General features: G+C 39.3%; 1 protein-coding gene across 8 annotated transcripts in view; it reads right to left on the bottom strand.

Annotated features, from left to right (window-relative positions):
- The window catches only part of AGAP1 (ArfGAP with GTPase domain, ankyrin repeat and PH domain 1), a 392,763-nt gene that overhangs the window by 176,964 nt on the left and 189,858 nt on the right, over nucleotides 1-25,941 (bottom strand). For all 8 annotated transcript variants that reach the window (XM_076342039.1, XM_076342040.1, XM_076342041.1 and 5 more), the window contains 3 exons: nucleotides 22,203-22,330; nucleotides 10,854-11,009; nucleotides 5,867-5,959 (listed from right to left, as the gene is read on the bottom strand). In XM_076342039.1, the coding sequence (XP_076198154.1) occupies nucleotides 5,867-5,959; nucleotides 10,854-11,009; nucleotides 22,203-22,330 (377 nt within the window). The remainder of the gene's footprint in view (nucleotides 1-5,866; nucleotides 5,960-10,853; nucleotides 11,010-22,202; nucleotides 22,331-25,941) is intronic.

The raw sequence follows: 25,941 nt of genomic DNA, 5'->3' as shown, positions 1-25,941 counted from the left end.
GGGCACTTGGGAAAGGATTGAAAATTGACAATGCAATGGCCAGGCTTGAAACAAAAAAAGTTAACAGGAAATTCTCAGGAATGCACAACTCGATTTAAAAGTTACTTTAAAAAATTGCTGATAAGGGATCATAAGTCACAACACAACTTCTCAAATATTTCAGAAGCTATTTAACCAAAGTGACATTTTTTCATGCAAAGTTTGACATTTGTTGAAAGCATTTTCAAGTAGTTATCTTTGCGAAGTTTAATGCTACTTTTTATAAAATTCAGATGTACATTGTGAAGTTCCAGTTTTGTTTATGCCCATCTTAAGGAAAAACTGCAACTTATGCATCCAGGAACCAAATTCTTCTTTGGGAAAACCAAATCAGTGTTGTCACCCCTGATGTGCTGACAAAGCCCCTATCTCAGCCCTGACCTAAAAAATATTTGCCATTTTTAGTTCAGAGTTAAAAAAAAAAAAAAAAGACAAAATACCTAATTTCATTAAGATTACTTTAATGTACTTAAATGCACCAAGCTGGTAGGCAAAGAAGGTCATTTGAAATATCACCTAAAAGTAAAGCCCAAATAAGATATTCGACTTTCTCCATTAATACAGCCATTTGCCAACTAAGAGAAGCGAATGGATTCTGAAGTTCACCTTTGCAAGTCATGGATGGCAAATTTTTCACTATGTCATCAGCGTAACATTAACCATTAGAACATTTATTTTCAAGCCAGACTTCAAGTTTGCTATTCCTAAACGATGCAGGAATTTGGGGGCACAAGAGGTGCAGCACCTCCCAGGGTAAGCCAAGGGTTGAGGCAACCTGTCAAAATCTATTCTGACCAGTTTTTGGTTAAAAGAACAATCAAGGTTATATAGTTGGACTATATAATAACATGAGCATCTGTGATTAAGTGCAAACAGCAAATAGAAGAAGGTCTGAAAGCAGAAAGTCAAGGCCAGCTCTTAGGTATTTATTTACACTCTAATCTGGGGGGGATGGGGGATGGGCGGGGGGGGGAGGGGGGAAGAGCACACAGCTGCCATCCCAAAAACAGACCTCCCATCTGCCACCCACGATTTGCATGTCACCTTCTCCAGGCTCATTTGTACTTCATTAACTGCCATTGACTTAACAAGATTTATGCAAATGACACCATAGGAGCTCACTAACTCCCACTGCAATCAAGTGATTATGTATGTACAATTCTCCACAGCAATGAAAAATTAATACATGACAAGCCCACTCACCACTGAGCTGAGCTTCTTGCTTTTATTTTTCTTGTTGTGCTTTTTTTTATTTGAATATGCCCTACTGATAAGGATTTAGCAAGACTGCAGAAAACAAAGTAATCTCCCCAAAATGCTACTACCCCCCGCCCCCATCCTAGAAAGTATGTCACCCTAAACTGTATAGCCTAATACGTGCTTCAAAATATTCACTCAGGCTACCAGGAACAAGTCTTCATTTTCAGAAGAAATGGTTTTGAACAGAGGATACTCCAAACAGAGTAAGCCTAAGTTTGCTTTAAGGGTAGTATGAGAAATGCTACAGAAGACAGCTTAAATATTTTTAGTTTAACCGCCTCTCTCTCAGAAGTACAGAACTTTCTATGGATTTTCCAGACATTTTCTGACTCCATTTGATTAGTAGAAGATATTTAAGTAGCACACAAGTGAAACTCTTTTTCTTTTTGGAAAATTATGGCATTGACAGTTCTCAAAGGATGCTAAGAGCACAGGATTTAAGGCGTGCTGATACCACTACACATGCAGGAGGTGTTTGTACCTCCCTGGGAAATTGGCCTTCCCAAAATTTCACTCACCTTAGACTATTTTGGCAGAAGTTAGCAGCCACATTTTAAAAACACGCCTGCTTTTCATTGCCTACGTTTTGTGTTTCTATTAGGAGCAAGAAGGTTCGTCAGAACAGTTTTATTTGGCTTAGCCCAATAAAACCATATTTAGCACTGCAGTGAAAAGTGATTTTTAACGTTTAGAAAGGACAGAAAGAGTAAGAACAACTCCTTTCAACCAGACTGCTTTAAGTTAAGGAAAAAGCCCTGAAGGAGTGAGGCATTTCCTTGGAAGAAAACATGGTATTACAGAGAACAGGAATTCAGGAGCAGGTTGCAACTCTCGGCTTCTTTCGACCAAAAACCACACCAAACTCTCGTAGCCGTGCAGGCCGGTATCTGGGTCCCAGAAAGGCTGTAATACAGAATTATAAGCAACTGTTTATGCCAGCATAGCTCATTTCACAGGATGTGTATGTTCATTTAGAGAGAAACCAGAAGAGAAATTAAATGCCCCTACAAAAACCCCACTCCTCTACCAGTTTAAACTGTCTCCAAAGATACAAAAACATGACTTTGACGACAGACATCAACCATAGCTATGTTGGTTCAACAGCTGCAATAGAGACCTACCTCTTCTATGAAAAAGCTGTAGTTGAGATGAATGACAAACTCCTCGTCATCACATCTTCTACATATCCTAGAGACCTGACTTTTTCACACATTTATTCTGTGCTCTCCCCACCACACACAAACATACTTGACTAGTATCAGCTCTTCCTCACCCCTTTCATGTGCACCTCTAGCACTGGAAGAGATTTCTTTTTTTTTCTCAAAACCAGAACATTTCCAATCTCCAATTAACTTGTTTTGGTTTTGTGGAGTTTTCTTTTGTTGTTGTTTTGGGGTTTTTTTGTTTTGTTTTGAAGTTGGGAAATAGCATTTCTGATTTTTGGGAGACCCTGGGTAGATAAGAACAACCCATAGGCACCATAAAATACACTGGATAACCAAGCCATTGATTTCAGCATCTGAATAGCAAGACTTCTTTTTTCTATTTGCTTTTTTGTAATTACCTTTTTTTCAAGTAGCAGTGAACTGAGAACACAAAATCCACCGTATCTGAGTTTCAACCAGAACTTACTTTTTTTTTTTTTTGGCACCAGAAGCACAGCCTTGCCAGCAGCCCTTTTAAAGTATTGCTGCCATGCACATAGAGTAAGAACTAACAGAGAACAAAACAAAGTACTGACAACAGATATTAAAAAGGCCTGGTCCCTGCATGCTTTTGAAGATGTCCCAAAGACATTACAGAAGAATATGTGCATGAAGCTGGCAAAGGCATTTTGCTCAACAGCAGCTTAAAGAAGTCAGAGAACATTTAATGTAACTGGAGGTTACTCCTGATTCTAGCATGAGGTAGTGCAGCAATGTGACTTTCGGGCTAGTAGGAGGACAAACATTGGAAAACACGGTGACAAAAAGATTAAAAAGAAAAAAGTCTTTTAATGGTATAGTAAGGAATCACTCCCACAGCAACACTGTGAATACTACAATCTGCATTCAACTTCCTGAAAACATATTTCTCTTTCTATTCCCTGACCATTTGTCACAGAAACATATTGTGATGCAAAGGGGCTTCTCACTTGTAAGGAGCACAATAGCATGACATACTAAAGTTTTCAGGTCAAAAAGTTCCTTTTCACATCCCTCTGTCTTATTCACAGTTAACACATAAAATAAAAGAGATGCCATCTTTTCGAGCAGGAATTTCTACTGCCTCAGAGGAACATCCACCTGTATGGCACCTGTAGAGCCCACCAAGAACACAGTCACATCAGCAATTTAACTTGGTGCCACCTCTACTGATAGGAGCTCTCCATCTAAATAGTGGGTAGAAAAAAGCTTTTTTCTAAACTAATGTATGTTTTTAAACAGTAATGAAACATTGTCAGTATGAATACATATTGTATTTCAATTTTTAATTAAATGTTTCCACATCAAAGCAGGTTTTTTTCCTACCCCATCTTCTTTTGCTTCAGTTGCTAGGTGATGCTGGTCTCCTACACTTTACTGAGGACCATCTATAAAGTAGAAAACCAATGAACTCCAAAATCCACTCTCTTGACACATATGTATGATGCAAAATACTACTGATAGCAGCCATCCTACAACACTGCATGCCATTTACCCTCCCTCCTTCTAGCACCCTTCCAAAACCCTGACAAATAGGATGTAACTGCTGACTACAGACCTGCTCAAATATTTGCTGAGAATTGCTTGTACATGACAAAATGAAATTACCATAATTGGGATTAATAACGAAAATATGCATTCCCAAAAGATTGGTCATACTCAGTATACAAGTAGGGCTTGCAGGGAGAATTTTTCAATACAGAAATTCAAGAGACTGTAGGGGATATTTCATTAGAACACGGTACAGTGCAATCACACTTCAAATGCTTATCTTACAATACTCTTCCTACAAGTGCATTTTTAATCAAACTAATTTCATACAACAGCATTTTAGAAAAGAACAGTATGTATGCCTTGAATAAATATTGAAAAGTATATTCCTCAGTTTTTACATTCTCGGCTGCATTTGCAGACACTTTTGTTTAATTAGCATTACCCAAAAGAATTCCAGCCGGTCTAACCCGTCTCGTACCATACAAAAGCTGTAGAAAAAAAAAAATTGTAGCTTGTTTTAAATACCTGGAATCTCCTCCCCTGACCGCAGAGCCAAATACTGATCTTATCTGGTTTCAAACTGCTCTTCTGAATTGCAGTGTGTTTGATTAAAATTTGTCTACTAGAGATTCACAGACACGACAGCACTTTTGCTGCCTGATGGTCCCAAAAGGTCTTTTTAACTGCCTTTAAGAAAGAAAATCACTGCAAATAGTTAAGGGCACAAAATCATCTCCCCCTTACTTCCAAAAAGAAAAAAAACAACAAACTCGACAGAGCACATAAACCCACCCCCAAATAGGAGACCCAGGGCTACCCGACAAGATGAAGCATGGACTGAGGAAAGATTAGAAGAGGCAAGTGACCCTCTGGAAAGTAGGAAAGCCACCAAAAGAAACTGGAAACAACCGTGTGGGAAGAAAATACGCTCCCTTCCCTCAGCACTTTTGCTGTCTCCAGCACAGTAACTCACATGAAAGTAAATACTTGCAAACACTACCACAGAAACTATTTGTAAAGCATTTCATACAAATGCTTAGCACGGTGTTCTTAACCGCGTGAATTCAGTGTAATTTAATTTGAGAAAGTAAATGATCTCATTCACCCAAATACTTCGCATTAGATGCTGGTATTTCAGCATTTTGACTTTCAAAGGAGCGTTCACAACTACAATTTAGCATTGAGTTTCTGGGCTAATGAAAGCGCATCTAGGCTAGTAAAACAGACCAAAACAAATCCTTGAATTCAAGTCCTGTTGTGTAATGAGGAAGTTTAATTAAGGCCACACATTACAGCTGTAAACGTTCTCTTATATAATAAGGTCTAAATGAAACTGAACCTAATCAAAGTTACAATTCCTTCATTAGCAAATTACAAACAAGAGCGCACAGCTGACACACCGGCTATGATTATCACAACTAATTGCCTCGTTGTTACAAACCAGCCTGAAACAGTGTTCAGATGTCCGTCTGCAGTAGCAAATTAGGGCCACATCAGGCTATTTCTGCGATCACAAGGGGCTCTTGTAGAGCGATCTGATTTACCCCGCCGACTGGCAGCACACAGCCCAATCAAAGCCCCCTCTACAAAGGCAGCTTTGAAGCCAGCACAGCCTAGAAACCCGCTCCATATGCAGGCCGGCAGACTGCACTTCATTAGGCCTGTTGTCACATTTTCCCTCTTCTTATTCTAATGATCCTATTTTAATACACATAGGAACCTCTCCTAATTGATGTCAAGTGAGTGACTTCCACATTCATCACCGGAGCAGATCAAACGCATCTTGGCGCACGGGCCCGCCATCAGAGTGCTTAAGACCCGAGGTGTGTCTCCAACTATGGAAAGAAGGAGGGGGGAAAAAAAAAAAAAAAAAAGTATTTCGGCATTACCTGTTTAATTGGGATTGCACGACCACTTCCAATGCTGTCTGTTCTGCTCTCCAGGACCTTCTTCTCTTTGTCTGGGTCACTCCCTTTCCGAGACTGCAGAGCAAAAAGAAAGTTTGTGCTCCATTAAATGTAGCGGTTCACACAGAGGATGCTTTTTTTTTCCTTTTTTAAAGCAATTAAAAAGAAGTATTTTGACACATAAATATAGACTCAAAGGGTGCGGGTTAGAATCTACAAAAGCACACAACCGTCCCAAAATCTGAATACTGAATTACCGCCTGTAATTTTCAACCATCCACTTGTTTGAAATGGCGTTTGGGTTTAAAGAGTTACAGTTTCACTGCCTGAAGACCCAGCGGATCAGAGGACACATTTCTGAAGTCTCCAATAGCTCCAACGAGGAATGAAGGTTCCAGCTTCTCATTAAAAAAATCTGATATATACATGCATACATTTAACTTACATCTGTGTGGTTTTTAGAACTACTTAGAAATGCTATTTTATGATGCTGGTTTTGATCATATTGACTTTAACTCTTTTTTCCCCCCTACTTTTGGATAGTTAGAAAGTTGGAATTGCAAGAAAAGGTAGCGATTGATACTGAAAAAAGTTATCTGAACACAATGAAGAAAAATCAGCATGAGGAAAATTAAACCAATGCTTAAAACCTGAATTGCCTGATCTTGGCTTTCTATAACACTAGAACTGCCTTAGGAGCAAGTTCACAGTGCTCACTTCATGACTTTATAAAGTTATATAGTAATTTTAAGAAGTTATTCAGATTCTAGTCCATTATTGTGAAAGAACGCATGAGCATAACGATTGTGACGGATTTATTTTATTACAAAAAGAAGACCTGAGAGTCATCCTCCTTAATAACTGAACTGACAAGTGACAACTTCACTCCATTACTTTTCAATAGGAACATTACTCACACAATATCGAAAATGGGAAAACATTTTCATGTGCTTTTCAAATCAGAGATGATATATGAAACGAATACATTCGTGATGTCCAGTACCACAATGGGAATTAATGCAAACCAGTGACACAAATCACGCCTTTCATTTTCAGCAGAAAGAGATGTTTGAAAGACACTGAAATTAGGAGAATGATTACAATCGCAGATAGCTAATACCCATTTTCCATGTTGTACGAAGGGGTAGAAGGAAGAAAAAAAATCCCCAAAGCAGTTGCCTTCAGGGGCAAGAGGAGGGAAGGGGAGGGAGAAAACCCACGGAGGAGGACTTCAAGTAACACCATTCTAAGCAACACATTTACCCAGCAGGGATCCTGTGCTGCTTCCCCTGCTCCGCCCGGAGCGGGCTCCTATCAGGAGTTACTATGGTTCGGGGCAATGGAATGACGTGCTGGGGAATTAAACAAAGAATAAATGAAAGAAAGCAAAACAAGTGGGAGGGATGAAACCCAATGTTCAGGATCACTATTGTTCCTCGTCCTTCAAGACAGATTTCTGAATCTGAAAGTGCCACTTCCCAATAATACAAGGCAAAACAATGCTTCAATGGTGCAAAGCACCCGTAAGTGACATTTTAAAGAAACTCAGTGAAGGTAGCCAAATCCTTGGCAGGGAAGTTGTCAACTGGAATGTTTCTTTTTTATTTGACTTTTTTAAAGAAAAGATCCTGCCTCTGAAAAGCAAGCTAAATATCTATGCACTTTTTTTTTTTTTTTTTACCTCATCGCATCTTCCATTCCGTGGAAGTAACTGCATCTGGAAATAATACATTGCACATAGAAGGGAAATATCTATATGCAAAATATTGTCAAATGCCAGAAGTATAGAAATGTAGGAATTTCTGTTAGGCAAATTCTAGTCTAGCTGCTTGTAATCACTGAACACAGAAAATTTTCAAGGGGAGAATCTTAGCAGGCTCTGCTATTTATAAAGACAAATCGTGCAGTGAAAGAGAGATATATTCTGGTCTTTTATGCTTTTGTACCTATGACACACACAATGCATCTCACATCCTATAGTGTGAAAAAACAGACTCTAAACCATACTGGATCAACATTTGCTACAACTTTTTCTGATTACACATCAAGTCGTTCTATTTAAAACTTCATTCAAGCAAACCGGAAGTCGTCCAAAAAAATTACAACACCGGCATGAATATCATTTGACTCATTTCCCCTTTGCGTTGGAAGTCGTACGCAGACTTCGTCAACATAGAACCCTACCCAAGTTAGGTCTGTGAAATAAGATCTAGTCCCAGAGAGATACAGCACCTGAGTTTGGGCACAACCAGAATCCAGTACCAGCAGTCCAGAGCCCCAAAAGTAAGAATACTGATCTCTAGTAGTAGATACTGAGACAGAGAGTTCATTTTAACTTTTAAAAAAGTCTTGCTTGCAACTCTGCAAAGGTGTAAGGTAGGTAGTATTGAATATGGGAAAGGAGATGCATCTTACTGTACCAAAAGTTCATTCACCCCATATGGGATTGGACACATAGTTACACAATCAGTTCTTTCCTGAAGTAGAGCTCATATGCATCTTAAATCCCCACCTGCGCTATACACTATTTAGTTGCCTCTGTTAATACACTGCACAAAACAAAGGACATTTACCCTTCTGCTAGTATTTGATCTATTTTATCACCTAAACAGAAAGTCAGCTATTGCAACAACAGCTTTACAGCAAATACTAATAATCAAAGTCAAAAAGATCAGATACTGCATTTAATGCACTTAAACATGAACATGCTTAAAATTCTCAACCCTATTCCAACTCAAAAGCTGTAATTGATTTAAGAAAAATCATATCTGTTTTCTACTTAACCCAATTTTCTTCCAACACTGAAAGATCTTCATGTAGGAAACTAAACATGTTACCTATGCTAGATAACAAGGGGTAATTTGCAATTAAACAGGAATATATTTGATTTTGTAAGTGATAAAGGCATAAGCAAGGAACAGGCTAGGAAAGAAGCACAGCAAGAAACCCAGAGCTAAACAGTAAAATATTTTGATTACGCACTCTGTTCATAACTAGACAGAAAATACAGGTCATCTATTTATGCAATTAAATAATTCCAAGTTATGACTTGGCTGATATGGCATGAAACCCGGCTTACAGCAGGGTCAAGTGTTAAATACTTCAGGACATGGATTACAGGGCAACTCATTACACATTCAATATGCCCGGATCTTAAAAGAACAAACTAATTCTGAAAAGTCAAATTATTATTTTTTTCCTCCATAGGATTTGTTTTCCCCGGAATTTTCCCCCAGTTATTAGACATTAAGACAACTATCTACGTCCTCTCTTATTAGTAAATTTGGTTCTCACTATGCTATTAATTATCACAAACCAGAGCTTTAGCCTATTTGTTTATAGCAAATGCAGCTGACTTAACATTCCTCTCAAACCCTTTCTGCAATTGTAGATGGGTATATTTTTCTCTATTCACTTTCTCAAATTTACACTTACTCCAGTTTAAAATATCTCCAGTTTCCCAAATGTCAACAACATCTATACAGCCCTTATAGCATTTTATGCATCCTTCAGACCAGAAATGGTCGGCGAATGCTTTTGAGGGATGCTGTAGCATCTCAGCTCTATTTCCAGAGGTATTACTCTGCTGCAGTTTCTGGGCTGACACTGACACCTAGTGGGGCTGGTAACTCCCAAGTATGCCCGAACAGCAGTGAGAATTCCCACCAACAGGAGGAAATCTGCATGATTGCTATAAAATATCAGTGTCAAAGCTGGACACTTTTTCACATGCCACTCATTTTTCCACATTTTATTGTTTCGCACCTAGACAAACACAAATGCATGATTTTTGTTCCTTTGTAGAAATTTGAAAATCTCATTTTAAAGCAAAACATCACTTTTGGGATGGACACAGGAAATAGGACCCCTGGGACTCTGTGCTGTCACTCAGCACTCCAAAATGATGACAAAACTTTCTACTTGCTAAAGGCCAAAAGGTCAGATTTTGTTTAGAGTACAAGGAAATGGTTTTACCGGTTTTGTACGCGGTTCCCTGGATACGACCAAGGAGCAAGCTAGTTTTGGGAAGTGAACATGACATCACCTTTGGAATAAAAAAAAGTATAAACTCTTTATGATGACAGGGAAGCCATGGCTTTCTAAACACAAGTAACATGTAGCTACAATCACCAAGGGACTTACATGTGAGCCCACAGGGGTTCTGTATTTGCTATAAAGCATGTGAAGCGTCAAAAAACTGCTTACAAAACCACAATTACGCACACAATACAATCCCAAAGCTTTCAGCAAGACTGCTAAACTAAGGAAATCATCACTCAAGGCTTCATTATCATTTCCCAAACTACTTATGCATAACAAAGACCTATCATATTGGACCAGTCAAGCTTTCTATTTAGTACATTTTTTTTGCCTCTCAATTTTGCTTCTCAATGAAGCAAAAACCAGATGGTTTGGGAGGAAAAAAAATCATTTTAATCTCCATCATCTCTTTTAATCCTGGAAAAGAAAAGTGAGTTGAGACTGTATAGTAATAAAAGTAGCATGGGGTAGTTACTTTGCAGTACTGCACAATATTCCCATGGTAAACCCGAGACCTCTCTACAAACACAGGAGACTTGAGAAGGAAGCCTCGAGTCAGCAGTATTATTCAGTATAAGGGCAGGACTGGGGAGCAGAGGCCCAGCTTTCTCTTCGATTACTGCCAAACCAGGGAATCTAGATAGGTCTGAGAATTAAAGTCAGACAAAGGCTCCAGAATTCAACCATGGACTTATTTGTTTCACTGCAATTCCCAGAAGGATAACTTCACTGTATTTAGTTTCTCTTTAAGTCCTTGAACCGAACCGCCCCATGGTAATTCTAAGATCTTTTAGATTTTAAGACTGTGGATTCATCTCAACACGCCTGTCTGGATTAGACTAGCTCAACTCAACAGGGTTGAAGTTCAGGCCATCACCACAGAGCACTATGTATAATACAGCAATAGTCTCTTCCTTGGCTCACTCACCGTGAAGAGGTTGGATCGGCGCTTGGACTGTTTACGGACAGGAGTTGGTGTGTTGGCAGTGGGAGGAACATCAATCCGTAGCTCCTTCTGGCTGGTGCTTGGAGTTGATGGGACAGAGGAGGAATAATCACTTAAACTCCCTCCTCCATTACTGGTCTGCAAGGATTAAAGTGAGTTTTAAACAGTGATACACTGCTTTCAAGAAATTACAATCCACAGCTGTATCTTATTTAGTCCTGATACACAAGAACAGCAGCCTAGGCTCAGGAACACAGCGGGACTGCCCTGTTGCCACTTTTTACACATTTCTATTCCAAGCCCTTAAATATTTTCCCTGCCATTATTTTTTGAAAACTTAGATAGTTCTGTTGATGTGGCAGGCACATTTTCATTCTACACAATATAACCTTAACTGGATATAAACAATTTCATTTGTTTTACTAGTGTAAGAGTAAGCAAAACATTGGGAAAAGTCTAAATTCTGTTTTTCTACTTCAAAATTGCTAAACCAAATTCTGCCTCAAACCTAAGAAAAAAATACCTAGTGCCATAGAACTGCATAGCTGGACTTAATCCTAGTCTGGAGACATCAGTTCACTGAGAGCTAATCAAGAAAATGAAAATAATTCAATATTGTAAAATGGCTACTACAGTGACAGATAGATCCCAACACATTTGCTGAAGCCATTGGTAAGGGGATACAAAACCTTAAAGGAAAACATTCCCATTTATTCAAAGTAGCCAAAAATGTAAAGTTACATCATAGTCTTTTAAGAAATAAAGCAGTCACTCAGCCTATAAAATAATTAATGAATTGAGCTAACAAGTGGCTAATAGCAGGAAAGTGAGGAAAACAGAGAGAATGGAAAGTACCTAAAGATGATTAAGAACAAAGTCTTGATTTTTTAATTATTATTTTTATTATTACACATAACATCAATAAGTACTGAAAACATCATTACAAAGGATGTGGAAGTAGTCTGGAAAGACAAAAGGACAGATTTTTTTCCTATCAGATACAAGTATACCCTCTGAGGATATACTGTATATGCTGATGGGAGACTGGGGCAGGGCAAAGGTGGAAAATTCTGCACGCTGTTGATGAAAAGCTCACCAGAAAAGCAGCAGTGGGTGGAGAGTCTGTTCAACAACTCACACATAACTCATGAGGGGGGAATAAAGGTCTGTGATGCACACAAGAGGGTGAAAGAACATCATTAAAGCAGCCAAGTTTCCTAAAAGAAGTGAGGAAAGAGGGTAAGAGGGTATTTGCAGGATGCTTAAGGAGAAGGATTTTCCCATGACACTTAACACATGACTTGGTCTCATCTTAATTGCTATAGATAGGAATTCACTAGGTAAAGCTCAGAAGGAAAAGCAGGCACTCCAAAGTCTACTCTTCAGCGTCGCTCCTACACTAGTGACTGGCCTTACACATGCACAAAGCTGCCATACAGGGGAGGCACTCCTCTGGGGAGGCACCAGCAGCATGACAGGACTTCTCAAACACTCCTTGGAAGTCAGCGTAAGGACCAGGATCTCAAGTTGTTGCAAGCAGAGGTGAGCCACCCAAGTGAAACCTCTGAAGGAGAGCCAAGTAGGAGACAATCCTCCTTTATATCATTCAGGTGAAGTTTCTTTTAGTTATTTCAAGTCCTCTTGCAATTCTTCCAGCTTTTTTTGTTTGTTTGTTTGTTTTGTTTAATTCAAGAAGAGAAGGGTAAAGAGGAAGAGGCATGAGACAAGCAGCTCATGTTTGAGTTGAAGGGCCAATAAATGCAGATAGAAATCCAGGAACACCACTTCTGAAAGTCACTGTTTCTCTGTAAATAACATGTTCCTCAGCTCATTTCTGTGTGACAGGATAGGACTGACAATACAGCAAGTGGGCTTTTTGATGGAGAAAGTTCTTCTCTTTCCCTTCTTTAAACATACACATACATACATATATATATAAAAGGACATTAAATTTCATCTTCCCTTCATTCTGACTGAATTGGAGAAGCGTGGCTGTCAGGAAGCAAGAGGTAAGAGTACTGAAAGTAACAGAGAATCTTGAGAGAGTTTTTCAACAACATTTTCAAGTGCTCAGAGGAAGTAGCAAGCAGAATTTCAAGATGGCCCAAGCATATAAAACAAAGAAGATGAAAGAATGAGAGCTGAAATGATAATTTTTAGTGTTCTAACAGAGAATGGTAACACCAGAGGAAGATGATCTGGGAAAGAGTTACCTTAATTTACCCCACATTCGCTTTCCCTTTCTCTATAGCATCTTGCTGAGACACCAAGTAACACACCAAACATACAGGATAGTAAATGGCCTGCATGAAGACATACCAAACCTGTGGAAGTCAGAGATTACCTCTCCAAAGAAACACAGGAAAGACTCCTGCATGAAGAAAAGTAATGAAAAAAAACAAGTAACTAGGACACACTAAAAGTAATCGCCAAAAGTTTGCCCAAGTTCAAATAGCCAAAGACATTGAAAATGAGTAAAAGCACTGGACATGTCAAAGATGAGGAAGGTGGTATGGAAGCCTTAAAACATGGCTGACAAAAGAAGGTATAGGAGGTGAACATCTGGAAACTCAACAGCTGTAAAATAGCATTAGGGAAGGAGACCAAAGATGCTGGTGTCAAGGAATGGCTTTCAGACTAGAGTGGTGAGGACCTACTGTCCACTCTGCCATGACTGAAACAAACTTGGGGGGGGGGAAATGAGGGAGAAGGAAATCTAAGGAAGCAACCATTAATGGGAGAAGGCACTGAACATATTTAAGATTAAAACTATGCAGCTTCAAGGCTCACCCAAGAATAAAAAAAGATGACAATAAGCGATGAAGATGGTGGAGAAAAGAACGATCACAACAGGGTTATGCCTCAAAACGTTTAGAAGCCTCTTCTACAGAAAGGAGAGGAAAAAGACAAGAAGGAAAGATTCAGATGCTGTACACTGATGACAGGATTTGAACCACAAGCTGTTGCAAATAAAAGGATGCAGCTACATTCTGTTTCATAATATTGATCAACCTGATAACTATGCACCACCACCTTTTAAATTAACAGATTTCTACCCAAAGTGCCTTTTTCCCAACCAGACCACATAATGGATTCCCTAAAATTTTACCTTTTTAATCTTTTATCATCTTATAGCATCATTTTATACTTTTTGGCAGTGAGGCACTGTCTCCTGGATTTAAGTGATTTGTTTTCCAGGAGTGAGTAATTCCCAATGGAAAACACATACATGTTGGGCATTCTAGTCCCCAAAGACAAACACTCCTATACGGACAGCTTCTATAAAAGAAGTCCTGCAGGCAATGTTTCTCTTCACAAAAATTCTGAGGTGGTTTCAAAATAAGCCATGTCAAATCCACTGGCTTGGAACAAAAAAAATTAATCTATTTCAATAAAAGACTTAAAAGTGGAAAATTTCAAGGCTTCCACAGAATCAAAGCATGGCCACCAATACTGAACAAGCTCCAACTCCTACTGAGGGTGCCAGTAATTAGCAAACATATAAAACTATATGGCTGCTCTAAAACACCTCAATAGAGAGAATAGGTTTGACAAGAAAGAGCTCAGACATGACTTCCAAGTTATAGCCTGCACAGACAGGAGCAATGAAAAATGCAGCCAGACAAGCACTTGGAAACCATATTCTTGGTAACATCTGAACCTAACGCACTGCTGAAGGGAACAAAAGGCAGTGAGTACTCTCCATCAGGTTGTTTGCTTGCACCAGGTAGAAGTCTAGGGACCTTGCCGCATTAAGATTGTAGAGGGCAGTTTCCTGCCATTGGTATGCAAGCATTTAATAACAAGTTCAGTGGAGTGAAGTACAGTATTTAGGACACGTGGCAATAACTATAATTCACAGAGCTTAATGTTTGTCCCAAGTCATAAAAATCAAATCAGTGAATCTGAAGAACAATTTTCCTTACAGCACATGTAACCCGACATGTATCTAATAGAAACAAACCCATTTACTGACTGTAGACAAACTGGCCAAATTTGTGGCAGTCAAAACCAATCAAATAGGCACTCTAATACCCATTGGGACATTACACAGCTTAACATTACCTTTTCAAACAAGTCTTTCCACTAAGCTGCTCTCAAGACTCAGACATACCTGAGACATCAGCATAAACGGCCATTTCTGAGTCACTGCTCTAACCAGAGTCATGGCAATAGGGACAGAGGTCGATCAAATGACTCTAGGCAGGGAAACTATTAGCCCCAGTAGAAACATTTACACAGATAGATCCCTGTTTGGCTTTCTCGGGTGACAGATTCTCCTGTCCTCATTAAGGCAGCATGCCCATTCTGAAATGTGCTCAGCCGCTGGACATACACAGTACAACCTTGTCTTTCCTTCCCGCTAGAAAGATACACAGCCTGATGGTGATCAATGAACTTCAGCACACCATTTGAAAAACCCTGGAAGTCTTTCATTTCGGGGATATGTTATTTCTAGAACACACCTTGTGTGAATGGCCAATACTCCATTTACAGAAATGTATACCTTTAGTATCTACAGGCTTCTAGCTTTGTTGCCACATAGACTGATGCTGTAAAAAACTCAATGTCATGGCAGCAAGCACAAATTTAGCAGAATATTGTCACTATATTGTTACCAGACAAGAAGAACTCAGATGAAGCTATCAACCTGGCATAACTTGACCAAAGAGGTCCATTCAACGCATTTACCTCAAAGACAGACACTGCCAATGAAAGCATTAAAGCCTGTAGCAAGATTCCTGCCAGTACCTCATAAAAAAAAACAAGACAGAAACTTTGTATACAATGTCTACAGTTCTGTGCAGAAAAAGGACTGAATCAAGTCAAAACCCACACTTTCAAAGCTTTTACATAGTTCAGGTTTCCTTAGTAAACAAACTGGTGAGTAATTTACCTGGCGTGACAGAAGCTCAGCAGTGACCTGCATTAAGAAAAGGTTGGACTTAACCTCATATTTGCAAGGGGCATGTTCCTGACTGGCCCATTATACAAAGAGGGCAAAATATTCACGTTATATCTTATATAAAATATGTGGTATTGCCAAATGGTTCATAAAGCTTACATAGTACAAATGTCAGGCCAAACCACTGAATGAGAGCATAGGAAGAATAAAGATGAAATTTTTCTTCTTGACAAGTAACCTGATACAAACAGAATCAATGTTTTTTTCTGCTCTCTAGATATACCAGGATGCCCTCCAGAAAAATCATCTCTAACCACTGCTTGAGGAGAAAATGAGGGCGGCAGGTCCTACTTCTGAAACAGGCAAGAGACTGCCAGAGCTTCAGGGAGCCTGGGAACTGTTAGAATAAAGCAAGCCTTGATCAAAAGCACAGATTACATACCCTATGACAGAATGCACTTGGTGTCTGCACCTTCTGTTCTTGGGGAAAGCAGGGAAAAGCGTATTTCTGTAGAAATACAGAAGCCTCATGGAAAATTCTTTAGTCAGGACACATTTTTCTTTGCCCACTTGTGTACAATTTCTCTTCTGAGAGTCACATTATCTCAGTCTCTCATCTGACAACACTATAGGTGGGAGTCCAATTTATTCACGGGATTTTGGTGATATACAGCCACACATCCAAAGACAGATCAAGGAGGAAACTGTTTAGTCCTTGCCTCAGCAAAAGCCAGAAAGCTTTGAGCATGCTGCCGTGGAATACAAATTTGACAGCAGAGTTCAAACCTAGGTCCAGATAAATGACTCCAGAGATTTCAGTAAGTCTAGCCCTCCACAGTAAGATCAAATTGCCTTGTAATAATTGTACTATTTTCCCGTATTTAGCAGTTTAACCTCATCTTTTGGGCCATATTAGAACTTGTCCCTCTCAGGAGCTTTTACCTTTTCTCATTGAAACAGCAAGGTAGAGTAAAGAGCAGATCTGTTCTATCAGACAAACCAAAGAGCACCAAGAGAATCTGATGACAACTTCTGAAGACACAGTAAGTTGGCACATCCAAAAAAAGTAATCTCAATGAAATTACTAATAACATTTAATTAACTAAATGTGACAATAGGCCTCAATACTACAGTGGCAGCAACTGCATTATGAACTGGAAAAATCTAAAAGATGATCAAGTCCGAGTCTGAAGTTTAAGAGACCTTAGAAAGAAAAAGGTAACAACAAGCAAAACAAAAACTAACACAGGAACGTAACTGCAGTCCTGTGAAGATAAAGAAAGGAGGAAAAAGTACACCGACACATGCACATTTGAGTCCTGGAGAATGCACTTCCATATACATGTGTACTGTGTGAGAAACTATGCACATGAACAAAGGAGAATATATACACACTCACATATATATACACACATACACACACACATATATATAAAAAATGCTTATTTTAAATAAATGTTAGAGATTACTTAGAAATAGCCCTGTAAATACAAAAGGATTATGAGGTATGTTGCAATGGTATTAAACATTATTTTCACTTCTCTTTAGTTTTCGTTTTGCAATTACATGAAAAAGCAGAAGGAAAAGCTAGTTAAGCAACGTAGTCTCTTCTTTATGCAAGTGCCCATTATTACAACAGAATATTTCATCCCAAATGACCCCCACTATAAATAAGATAATTGTACACTACTATTTAGTGCTTATCCATGATCAGGTCTCATACACAGTAAAATAATGGATGATTAAGCTGACTGCACTTTGCTTTTAATAGTTTAATTTACATGTTTAGACAATCATGTTGTAGTAAAAACTTTATGGAACCATAGTGCAAGCATAAATAATGCATCTTTACAGATTTGCAGCAGGTAGTAGCGAGCAAGCTTGCGTGCTAGCCATACCTGAGCTGCAGTTTAGTAAAATGTATGTTAAGCTCCATACCTCTCTCAGGTATAATGCAAATCTCCTAGGAGAGTGACACTGCTGACCAGTAAACACATTTCTTTGCACTGCAGTCCACATGTATAATGAGTGTGCAGGTGACTTTACACAGTAGCAACTCGCTACTCACTCAGGTAATATTTTTAAATTCAGAGCATGGAAGGTGTGGTGTCTAAGGCCCTCTCTGTCACAGAAGAATACATGTAGTACAGGCAGACATGGAAACATGGTGCCATTTCAATCCCCTCTCACAGCAGAACATAAACAGCTGAATTCCAGGAAAGACAGCAAGTGTGAAAATACATGCAGACTACAGATTTCACAGAAGCATAGTCACTGGTAAATAATCTTTTCATTTTTACCTTCAAAACTGTAGTCTACCAGTAAGCTCACACTGCTGGAGACTCCTAGTTGGAATGTTCACATCATCAATTTGCCTGAAGAGGGGCCCAAATCCCTTCACACAAACAGCAACTACAGGTGTCGTGCCACGGGATTTTCAGATGTTTTTACAACAGTGTAAACTTAAAAATAGGCACAGCTCCAGGTAACTACTCAACAGGTTATCCAGTACAGGGCTACTTCACACAGATTTCTGATGCATCTTGAGCTCAGGTGGAATGCACTGAGGACCAAAGGTGGCACCCACCTGAGCAGCCTCATGGTTTTTGGAACAAGATGATCTCCACTTTCAAGGTCTGGGCAGAGAAAAAAGCCCTTTGGAACTCTTGGATATTGGCACTATTCTTGTAAGCTAATATCTTAAAAATGCCTTCCTCATATGTCAGGTGTAAAGGACAAGCAATTCCTTCAGTACAGGAATGAGTTTAGGGAAAAGGAATGCCTATGTGGTTTTGTGATGTAAGGGGAACTCATGCTATTTTGAAATAAGATTTAGCATGGTCTACAAGCATATCATGCCTAGAAAGACTGGCAAGGGGCAAGGGGAATGAAAGGTGGGATAGAGGTGGGGAGGACATTAGATACAGAAGTGACTGGTCTGTACTCCCCCAGTGTGCATTTCTTGTTGATGGCCAAAGTAAAAAGACCTATCCCGAGATGCCCTGTGGCCAATAAGAGGCCTTCAATACACTAAACAACACTTCTTCCTCTCAAAATAACTCAGTCTACCTCTTGAAATGTTCAGAAAAACCACAAGGTGAGCTGCTGACTGAAGTACTTCTCAATGCATCAGACAGATTGTTTCCTAGCAGAATATAAGCAATATTGCACCATCCTTCTTGCTGACAGAGTATACAATAGTTCTGTCCATCATGAATCATGAATGATAACCTTGGATTTGAGAATAAAATTCTTTGCCTGCACTCTGCTACCCTGAAAGCCAACATATGTACGTGAAGTACTTGCACCAAGGGTTATTGACTCTGGCTATCAAAGGTTTCCATGTAAAACCCTCACCTTGACTGACATACAGGCATTATAAAATAAACGTCAGAGAAGAAAAACACAGGTGGATTTTGTCACTGGAATAGGAATCATCTCATTCTGTGAAACAGGTCTCCGGAAATACGTAAGTGCACGAGTGTAGGCATATCTGAGAGCATTTTCTGGAAGGGGACATTACCTAGGTGTTCACCACCTAGGACTACTGGACATGAGTATAGATATGCATCCAAACACACAAACAAGTCTTTCACCATTTGAAAACTGAAACTACTAGGTGGAGAAGCCCTTGGTGGTATTAAGCCTTAGAATTTCCCCAAGGTATGCTATGGACTAGACTGGGTAAGGTGACACTTTTTTTTTTCTTTTTTCTTTTCTTTAAAGCCTAAGCTCTTGACTGCAGAGTCATGTGGGGAGTTTGCAGGAGTTAGATCACCAGAGTGATCCAACCAGAGAAGGAACAATATCTCACTTTATCTGAAGTGATCTGTGTAACCACTACTTCTGAAGGCCTTCACTCCTGTGGAGAATGCAAGTGGCAGGGCACTGTAATGATAACATTTTTGATTCATGGAGGAAATTTTCAGTGAAACATCATTACGTCAAAAGAGATGTTCTAAAGGGCAAGACACCAGCCAGTCTTCCAGCCAAGATCAGAGATGGTAAATCCTTCCCCAGATCATCTTAAACTTGGAATTGCAGTTGCAAAGTTCTTTTAAGTCTAGGATAAGGATTCAGCTTCCTTTCATTAAACAAGGTCGTACTGCCTTTAAGTGCAGCACAAAGGCAATAAGACATGAAACAGATTTATGGCCTACACTTTTAGGCATGACATCAGTCTCAGAAGACAGACATCTCTGACTGGTGTTGCAATTGCCCCATTAGATAATTATGCCAGCTAGTAAAGGCAGTAAAGAACATTATTTCATTTTTATTGAAACAGATTGTAGGGATCCTTAACACAAAAGTTACCTTTTGTCTTGATTTTCCCAAACAGTCCTTATCACTGGCAAGAAGTTTGCTGTGTAGGTGAAGTACTTGTCTAGAATTCAGTATTTGCTGTTGGCTTCCAAACTAGACTTGGGTGGGAAACTGGTGAAAACCTAGATATTTGATGTTCTTCATCAAACAAGCTTCATTAACAAGAAGGGTGACCGCAACTGCTTTAAGACAATGCAGAACACAGAGATGCAGCTGGCTAAGACTGGGTTGTACAAAGCATCATCTATCCTCCTTAGAAAGTCTTGAAAAACTATATAGTCATCAGCAGACTGAGTAAACTAGGTCATTCTTGGATCCAAGAGTAAGGTCAGCATTGGAAATGGTGCTATTCGTTCTTCACATTTCTATGACAGCACGTTTCCTCTTTCACCACTGAATAGGATGGGTCTCAGATAGCCCCTACAGGCAGCATAATCCCTCTCGGTCTAAAAATATGAACATACACAACTGCCCGGAGGAAATTGTTTGGAAGAAAAGCATTTCACATAGAGGGTTAGTTCCAAGTGCTTGTGGCAATGAACTGGTCAGAGAGAGAGTGGCTGAGGAAACTTGAACAATGTCACGTACGACAAGAAAGGGGAGAACCTCTTCCATATGAGGAACTTGTATCTTCACCAGAAGGTGCTACAGGGTTCTTTAGAAGAGTCATGCACCTTAGCACCTGCTTTAGAAAGGGGGGTCTGAACTTCAGCATTTTCTTTTGGTGTAATCAGCAGAAGTGAGAGTCACAGTCTGAGGTCGGTATCTGGACTCAGCTCAAGGCAGAACATCTCACAGCAAAGAACTCTAAGACCAAATTGGCATCGGCATTTTCAGAGTTAACCCAATGGTGGAAGTTTCCACTAGGGCATAGGAGACCAGTCACTATGACCACAGAAGAACCACAGCCTTCACCCTGTGGTATAAATCTAAACAGAGTGCTTTCAGAAGAGAGTAACATGTCAAATTAAAGGAGAAAAAGGCAACAAAACCTTTTCCCCAGATATAGAACACTTCTTCACTATAGGGCTTTTTGCCAAAAAGCAGACACTCTCAGTGTGGGAGAAAGGTCCATAGATAAAACAAAACCTCACATTGGTGGCTCAAGACTGCAACATAACCTTAGAAGAAATTATTGGCATGTTATTCAGTTTAGACCGAAAAACATGCCAGGAGAGTTGGTGGGTATCAGACATTTCAGACTGTTATAGTGGCAATCAGGAAACCAGGCCACAGCTCTGGCCACAGACTGCAAGGGTCAAAACGATGGCCCTATACACCCATCTGCCCAGAGTGAGAGAGCACGACGGGAACATAATCTGCCTGGCTGCAAAGGTCTTGGATCTGAATGATAGAGCTTATATACATCCTAACTGTGAACATACACAGAGATTATCACTTGACACTAGAAAACAATACTGAGGAAGGGTATCACAAGGGAAATACAGGAGAGTGTATTAACGTATGTAGGTAAAAATCGTGCAAGTTAGAAAATTTTGGTATTAACCATGTTTCCAAAAATACCATCAAGGCCACCAGACTTTCCTGCCATACATTAGGCAATATAACATCTTGTTTTGTTTTTTACACATAGTATCTACAAGTCAATAGCAACATATATCGCTATGTCATTAAAGGGGAATCATTTCAATTGAGCATAACAGAGACAGGCAATTACAACTGTGCACAGTGCTCACAAATGTAAAATTCTTGCACGCTAGCCACTGAGATACACCAGCTATTATCGCTCAGTGCACAACTGAATGAGAACAATAACCAAAAACATAGCGAGGTAATTTTAAAACACAGTACAACAAATCCTGCTATTGTAACAATTGGTCTACTCAGAACAGCAGGCTGCTGGGCATAAATCAGTACGATCAAAGATGGCTTTAAAGCCAAACTATTTTACTGCAGCAATTTCTTGAAACAAAGTCAAGCCAATTAAAAAAAAATATTGCTTCAAACTACAGATCGCCGATACCTTTGCAAAAAATGCCAACTACCTATCAAGCAGCAAAAAGAGCACTGGCATTAGATACATTAGATGAAAAGCAACCTATCAGTTCCTTTTTCAAGCAAGCATTCATTCTAGTCTGTACCTGGCTGATATGTATGGCAGAAACCTGGGCAGAACACACAGATGAGTGGCTTGGAGAGTTTGGTAGAGATTTGCAGGGTCCAATTGAGAGTTGCTGTTTCTTCCTTGTTGCAACGATCTTCTGAGCAACTAAAGAAAAACAAAACATACAGGCAGGTAAGCTATAGTACACACTAGAAAATATGGTATGTCAGAAATACACAGAAGGCACAATACACAAAACAGGGTTTTCCATTGCCAAAGCCTGCTCCAAAAATTGATTGTAATACATGCAATTAAGATGACAGATGCTGGTTGTCCACAATATGCTCCGTGTGAGACTCCAGCTCTGTTCTCCACATGGATGAAATTGCCCCAGAACTCTCACTCCACCAGGTCAGCACCAGAGAACCAGTAACATCCAAACAGAAGGGGAAAAGGCAGGCGTAAAAGTTACAAAAAGCTATACCAGGAAGGCTATAACAAGTGCACTATATGCTTATAATACCACACTAACAGAGCTTATGGTAGTACCCATTTTCCATTCTTCTTTGGGATGTTCTCCTTGAAGATAGAAGAGAAGTATGAGCAACACTTGACTAATGATCTAGTTCAAGTTCATCTCAGTGCTACTTAGTTGTACAATCCTGGAAGGTGTCCTGCATCACAGAATGACAGTTCATTAGGAAAGCTATTGCTCCCAGTCCAAGCAGGTTTAGTTTACAAGAAGGCGTGTTCTCTCTGCTGCTGAAGAATAAGGTGGACTTTTCTTAATTGCTGGCCACTGCATCAAGACAATCAGTTTTTGAAACCACAAGTTTAAAGCGTTTGAAACAAATGATAATCGGAATGATAAAACTGATAAAGGGTTCCTGACACAGAATACCTGGCTTAGTGGTGCCACACATCACACCCCATTCAAATTCATTATGGAAAGAAGCTATATCATGATTTCTAGTTTTAGCTTTTATTACTTAGCAGCACTAGCACAGTGGGAAAAATGCCAAATTTATTTTGCAATTTATTAAGAAATTTTCTATGACATGTAAAGAAAAGCAGCATTTATCAAACGGAGACAGGGATCAGAGTCATTAATATCTCTATATACAGCTTAGCAGACTTACAATAAAAATTGGAAACAGAGCTGATCTGAAATGCAGCAACTTCCATACCTCTCCCTATAACTTTTCAATTTAAAAAAGTCAAACTATTTCAGAAATTCATTCTGTGATACATGGGAATTTCAGTTCATTCCGCTATTCAGCTAAGGCCTTTGGAAAGAGCTCTTTTTAGGTCATAAATACTTAAAAATAAAATCCTTTACACTGTAGTTGTTGCCTACCTTTTGGGTCACAAATTAAAAAGTAAACAAAATTTCATCAGTCTTCAGAAACAGACTAGTGTAGTGGATAATCAAAAATACTAATAACTAAATTTAGCTTCCTTGCACGCAGTAATATTCATGAAGTGAAGCACTTCATGAAACTTGTGCAAAGGATTTTGTAGTCACTTGCACCGTCACCACCAAAATCGGTCAGTGAAGCGGAATGGCAACAATTATTGGCATCTACTTAAAAAGTCACACAGAAACTTGTTATAATTAGACTAAGAGCATTCAATCTGTCCTGTTTAGAAAATATAAAAAGATATTTATGTAAATTCCAAGATTATTTTTCCTCAATACATTATAGCACAGGCAGAGATATTGTTTAGCTGTGTAAGCATGCAATTTCTTCTCAAATGAATGCAATTTTAATAACAAACTGGTCTGTGGCTTATGTTTTTCATGTAAATGAATGATGGCATAACCATGATTTAGTGAGAATACATTGTATAAAAAATGGCTCGTATATATGAAGAAGCAGCTTCATTAGTTACATCCCACCTCCAATAGGCCTCTTATCATCCTGAAAGGATGATATCAATTAATTTATCTTCCCCTGGCATATTGATCATAACCTTCATCAGCTAATCATGTTTAAATTACAGAGGAATATCGTAGCACTCTGTCATTTCAGACCCATTGGTTTATTGATCTGGAGCCTGGAAAGCCATATATTAAAATATTTTAAAACATATTAGTGAATGCAGAGAGCAAACCGAAGATCAGATTTTAACATATGCACATGGATTTGTCTTCATCATATGCAGTAAAGACCTAAATTAAGACCAGAACTGAATTAAAACCACACATGAATGAAAACTACCTTCTCAGCAAAAGCCTCCACTCTCACACAGGAGAGGTAATTAGTCAAGGAAAACATTTACCTCTTTCCTTCAATCTGAATATAGGTGTGTTTGTAGCATCACATTAACATACATAATGCAGTCTTGCCAAATTATCACTCTAGGAAGGCACAAGGAAAAAAAAAAACCAAGACAGTCTGAACTCACCTACTCAAATGCATGACCTGAATGCTAAGCTAAGTACTACAAAAGCAGACACTAGAAAAATAAATAAATTCTAAAAAGCAAAAAAAGCACAGATTGTCACTCTAGAAATGTGAAGAGTAATCCACAAAGCAGCTGGAAACTAAACCTTACACAGAGCAGCACAAAGGGTAATTTATCCCGTGCACTGTAAAAATGGCAAAATTGCAGCAGAAGACCTAACGTTACCTACTTAAAACTGTGCTACAAATTGTAGGATAGACCATTCTTAGCCTCAAATTTCTTAGCTGTTCCCTCCGTCAGAAAAATGATGTGCCCCCTAATGGAAATCCCCTTCTGAGCTGCCAAACCTTCCCAATTCCCCCTCCATTTCGGCAACAAGTCTAATATCCCCCGCCAGCGCACGATTCCTCCTGCCTCTCCCCTCTCTTCATTAGGCAACCTGCTCTCCTTTGAGACACCAAACAGCTTTTGCTTCTTTCATTGCAGTCATGTAGCTGTCACTCCGTAATTAGATTGCATTCAATATTCAAGTGCTCAGGGCTACTTGCCCTTGGATATGATGGTGATACGAGCTTCAGAAGTACCTAAAGGAGTACCCTGACCCTTCAAAGTTTGCAACATATGAAAGACGTGACTGATCATCTGTGGGGCAATCGCTGGACTGTCAAAAGACCTACTGTGCTCTTTCTAAAGCTACCTTGAGAGAAGAGATGAAACCTAAAATCTTGCCCATCAGAAGTCAATAAAAGGGGTGCAGCACATATCTCCTCAGCAGTGTTGCTGCAAATTCACATTTTCTACATCTTCTATTCCAGAGAAGAAAGCCCTGAAATACACAAAACTTAAAATGGCTGGCACTGAAAACCCCACAGATCTGCTAACTCCTGCTGATGACATCTTCAGACACAGTAGTTAGGGAGGAAAAAACCCACAGTTAAATGGTTGTATAGCAAGAGAGAAATACATCATAATTACAAGAACACCAGATCCAGAGAACAGCCATGCTATATTGTTTGTTCAGCCCCAAACCCATTTCTGTTATTACATCTTCGTTAGGACTCAAAGTGATCACTCATTAGCTGCTTCGCAGTGGTAGGAAAAATCCTTAAACCAACACATTTTGTTTCCACAACTATAACTATATATAAGTTCACAATGGGTTTATGAGCAACTTTGTGAGAGTATATCAAAATATATCCAAAAGCGTGATTCCCCCCCCCCAAAAGGCAGTACCACCACCACAACAGTTTAGGCAGCTGAGTGGCTGGGTGGGACCTCTACTAAAAACATACAGCAATAAATATTGCTCTTCAGGAATGCCTGATGTAAGCTGCGGTGGTACATAAACATCTTTTTGCTGTTAATGA

Source organism: Aptenodytes patagonicus, chromosome 6 (genome assembly GCF_965638725.1).
Source record: "Aptenodytes patagonicus chromosome 6, bAptPat1.pri.cur, whole genome shotgun sequence".
NCBI classification, from domain to species: Eukaryota; Metazoa; Chordata; class Aves; order Sphenisciformes; family Spheniscidae; genus Aptenodytes; species Aptenodytes patagonicus.
Note: the sequence above shows the minus strand (reverse complement) of the source record. Positions and strands in the feature narration are given on the sequence as shown.